At 40.9% G+C, this 3358-nt stretch overlaps 1 protein-coding gene across 1 annotated transcript; it reads left to right on the forward strand.

The window, feature by feature from the left end:
* Window positions 1–579: 579 nt before the first annotated feature.
* On the forward strand, window positions 580–3096 carry LOC311042528 (trypsin-1-like). The gene is made up of 6 exons (XM_084053310.1): window positions 580–650; window positions 804–951; window positions 1397–1647; window positions 1944–2080; window positions 2304–2405; window positions 2977–3096. The coding sequence occupies exons 1-6, from the start codon at window positions 611–613 to the stop codon at window positions 3022–3024; spliced, it is 726 nt and encodes a 241-aa protein (XP_083909436.1). The 5' UTR covers window positions 580–610; the 3' UTR covers window positions 3025–3096.
* Window positions 3097–3358: the final 262 nt, after the last annotated feature.

The raw sequence follows: 3358 nt of genomic DNA on the forward strand, positions 1-3358 counted from the left end.
TTATATTGATATTATAGCTATTTTATTTGATTAGATATGTGATATTGTTACCTGACAATTAGTTGACTTTTGAGGAAAAGGCCTGGATATATCGTTATCGGTTGATATCAGTATCGGAAATTAGGAGTTGGACAATATCGGAATATCGGATATCGTCAAAAAAGTAAATATCGGAAATCCCTAATGTTTATGATCCGCAGGAGCAGTCTACCAAACAGACGCCTTTCGGCAGGCCTTTTTCAGTGTTAATCACTAACACTTTGTCACTAACACTGACTAACACTATGATATGTAATATATATAATGTATTACTCTTGATACAGAGTAATAAGTAATACATAACATCTTACTTTCCTAAGTAATGTTGCTATACACTGAGATCATAATATTGTACAATTTCCTTACAGGAGCAACACATTTTGGTCTTGTCAGTATAACTGTTGAATAATGTTATCTGATCATCCTGATTGGTCCACCAAGTGTGTGGGGAGTGTCCTGGAGGGACTGACCAATGTAGGGAGGGACTGATCACTGTAGGGAGGGACTGACCACTCCATATAAACCAGGGGTGCAGGTGAAGTCCTCTCATCCACAGAATCACACAGCAACCATGAGGTCTCTGGTTTTCATTCTGCTCATCGGAGCTGCTTGTGAGTATAGGCCTAGATCCTAAAGACATTTACCTTTTTACCCACACATATTTAAGTGATTTATTTGTAAGTTCAACTGTTTCGACTTCCCTTCTGTTTATTATGGAGGACAAAATATCTAATAATGTATGTGCGTTCCATGTGCGTTTACAGTTGCAGAGGAGGACAAGATCGTCGGAGGATATGAGTGTGAGGCACACTCCCAGCCCCATCAGGTGTCTCTGAACTCTGGCTACCACTTCTGTGGTGGCTCCCTGGTCAACGAGAACTGGGTTGTGTCTGCTGCTCACTGCTACAAGTCGTAAGACAACACTTGATATTTTGCCCATGCCATGGCCCCTCAGTTTGGCCTTCTGTCCCTCAAAAAATGATACACCCTGAGGCCACAATGGCCTTGATGCCCAGCCCACACTGCCCCAACTGATTAAACCTCCTCTACCTCTTACTTTTAACCAATATTTCTACCTCCTTATTTCACTGATAGTTGTGCTACAGTAAGTATTTGAATAAAATCTTCCTTACCGTGGTCTTATGTTTATGTTGTTTGATTATGTAGGGTACACATTTCTCAATGGAAGAGAAGGAAGACTACCTGCAACCAGTGTAGATGTGCTAGTTATATTCTATCATACTTTATAATCAACCATACTTATTGATTAAAATGTCATTAAATGATAAGTAGGCTACAAAGTGGTGAGGAACTCAACATGAACCTAAACTTTGTCACACCTCCCACTCTTTTCCAGCCGCGTTCAGGTTCGTCTTGGCGAGCACCACATCAAGGTTGATGAGGGTACCGAGCAGTGGATCTCCTCCTCCCGTGTCATCCGTCACCCCAACTACAGCTCCTACAACATCAACAATGACATCATGCTGATCAAGCTGAGCAAGCCCGCCACCCTCAACCAGTATGTGCAGGCTGTGGCTCTGCCCACTTCCTGCGCTGCCGCTGGCACCATGTGCTTAGTCTCTGGCTGGGGCAACACCCAGAGCTACTGTGAGTATAGCACATGTTTAAAAAGTTACGCTCAGTCACTGGTGAACCTGAGAAAAAGTACATCAAAATGATCCATGACAATTCAGTTCTGTATAATATTTACACATTATACATTAGGCAGGCCTATCTTCATAATAATCTGTTTTAGGGACTTTGACATTAAATGTCATCATAATGGTTGCATCCTTAATCCTATGTTGCATTCTTATTCTATGCTGCGATAAAAGCATAGATTCAGATTTACTTTCCCTTCGTTGTTTTCAACCATTTCCACTTTGAACTGTATGTACCCCCAGATGATGACAGTGACAAGCTGCAGTGCCTGGACCTTCCCATCCTGTCTGAGAAGGACTGTGACAACTCCTACCCTGGCATGATCACTGATGCCATGTTCTGTGGTGGATACCTGGAGGGAGGCAAGGACTCTTGCCAGGTACTGTAGTCAACAAGGTTCACCTGCAGAGGTCCTCCTTCTCCACCAATGCATCTGAATAGTAAAGCAGAGTGTCAGAACAGCCTAGTGGTCATTCCTTTTACAATAATGATGGTCTTGATCTTATAATTGTATTGAGAAATTAATTTATGACTTTCACTTTGCGCCTCTTCATTTCCCCTTTTCTTCTCTCTCTCTCTCTCTCTCTCTCTCTCTCTCTCAGGGTGACTCTGGCGGCCCCTTTGTGTGTAATGGTGAGCTGCAGGGAGTTGTGTCCTGGGGATACGGTTGTGCTGAGAGGGACCACCCTGGTGTCTACGCCAAGGTACAGTATGCCTCAAACATCTTATTTATGAGTTGTATGTATGTATTGTATTTATGAGTTTCTGTTTTTGTCTTTATATAGAAGTCAAAGTCAAAGTCAGACAAGTCATTCATAAAAGCAAGGCCTTCTTATCACTACACAGCAGCTGCTGCTATAGAGCACAGCAGTGGAGGCCATTTTGTGGTTCCGCAGATAGAAATCCCATTCATTTTCCCCATAGAGATTCCCGAAAATATTTATTTAAATTATTCTAAGCCTGGAACCAAGCCATCCAGCCTTCTGGTGAAATATTACCATACAACATTTGATTTTGTGTAAAACATATTTGAATATTTTATTATTAAATACTATATTTAATAAATACTCTTTTTTTGTGGTTTTCAAATATTTACATCTTTGAGTCGTCTATCTGCTTGGCCAACAAAAGAACTGTGAAATCTAAACCCCAACAGCTGTAATGCATGTGACAATAATACCCTGGAATCTTGAACTATAAGTGCAATACACAACTATACCCTAAAAATACATGAGAGAATCTGAGTATGCTAAATCTTTTTGTCTCCATTTTTAGGTGTGCCTGTTCAACGACTGGCTGGAGCAAACCATGGCCAGCTCCTAAGTCTGATCCTACCTCCTGTAGGCCTATCTTACAACTACCATCACCTCAGCCGTCATACTTCAAACACTCTACCTCCAGTGTTGCCATCTCACTGAATTATATTTCCATCTTGCAAAATAAAGTATTTTAAGTTTAACTTTGCTGTTGGTTTCATTGCGTTTGTACTCCCATTTATATTATATTATTATAGCAAATTGGAATGTGTGAAATCTGCATATCATTTGCCTGTTCAGGATTGAATGACTTAAACCCTCTATACCTACTAAAATAATCCTAGTTGACAGGGGTCAGCTCTATACTTGGTTCGCTCTTTTTTGCCTCTACTACACCATAA

Source organism: Gymnoscopelus microlampas (assembly GCF_963454915.1).
Source record: "Gymnoscopelus microlampas genome assembly, chromosome: 3".
Classification (NCBI taxonomy): Eukaryota; Metazoa; Chordata; class Actinopteri; order Myctophiformes; family Myctophidae; genus Gymnoscopelus; species Gymnoscopelus microlampas.

What these genes read in the sequence shown, in the direction of transcription:
- LOC311042528 (XM_084053310.1), top strand. Translation starts at nt 611, where the DNA reads ATGAGGTCTCTGGTTTTCATTCTGCTCATCGGAGCTGCTT. An exon ending in GCTGCTCACTGCTACAAGTC is followed by an intron (nt 952 to 1,396) that starts GTAAGACAACAC and finishes ACTCTTTTCCAG; the next exon opens with CCGCGTTCAGGTTCGTCTTG. An exon ending in ACCCTGGTGTCTACGCCAAG is followed by an intron (nt 2,406 to 2,976) that starts GTACAGTATGCC and finishes CTCCATTTTTAG; the next exon opens with GTGTGCCTGTTCAACGACTG.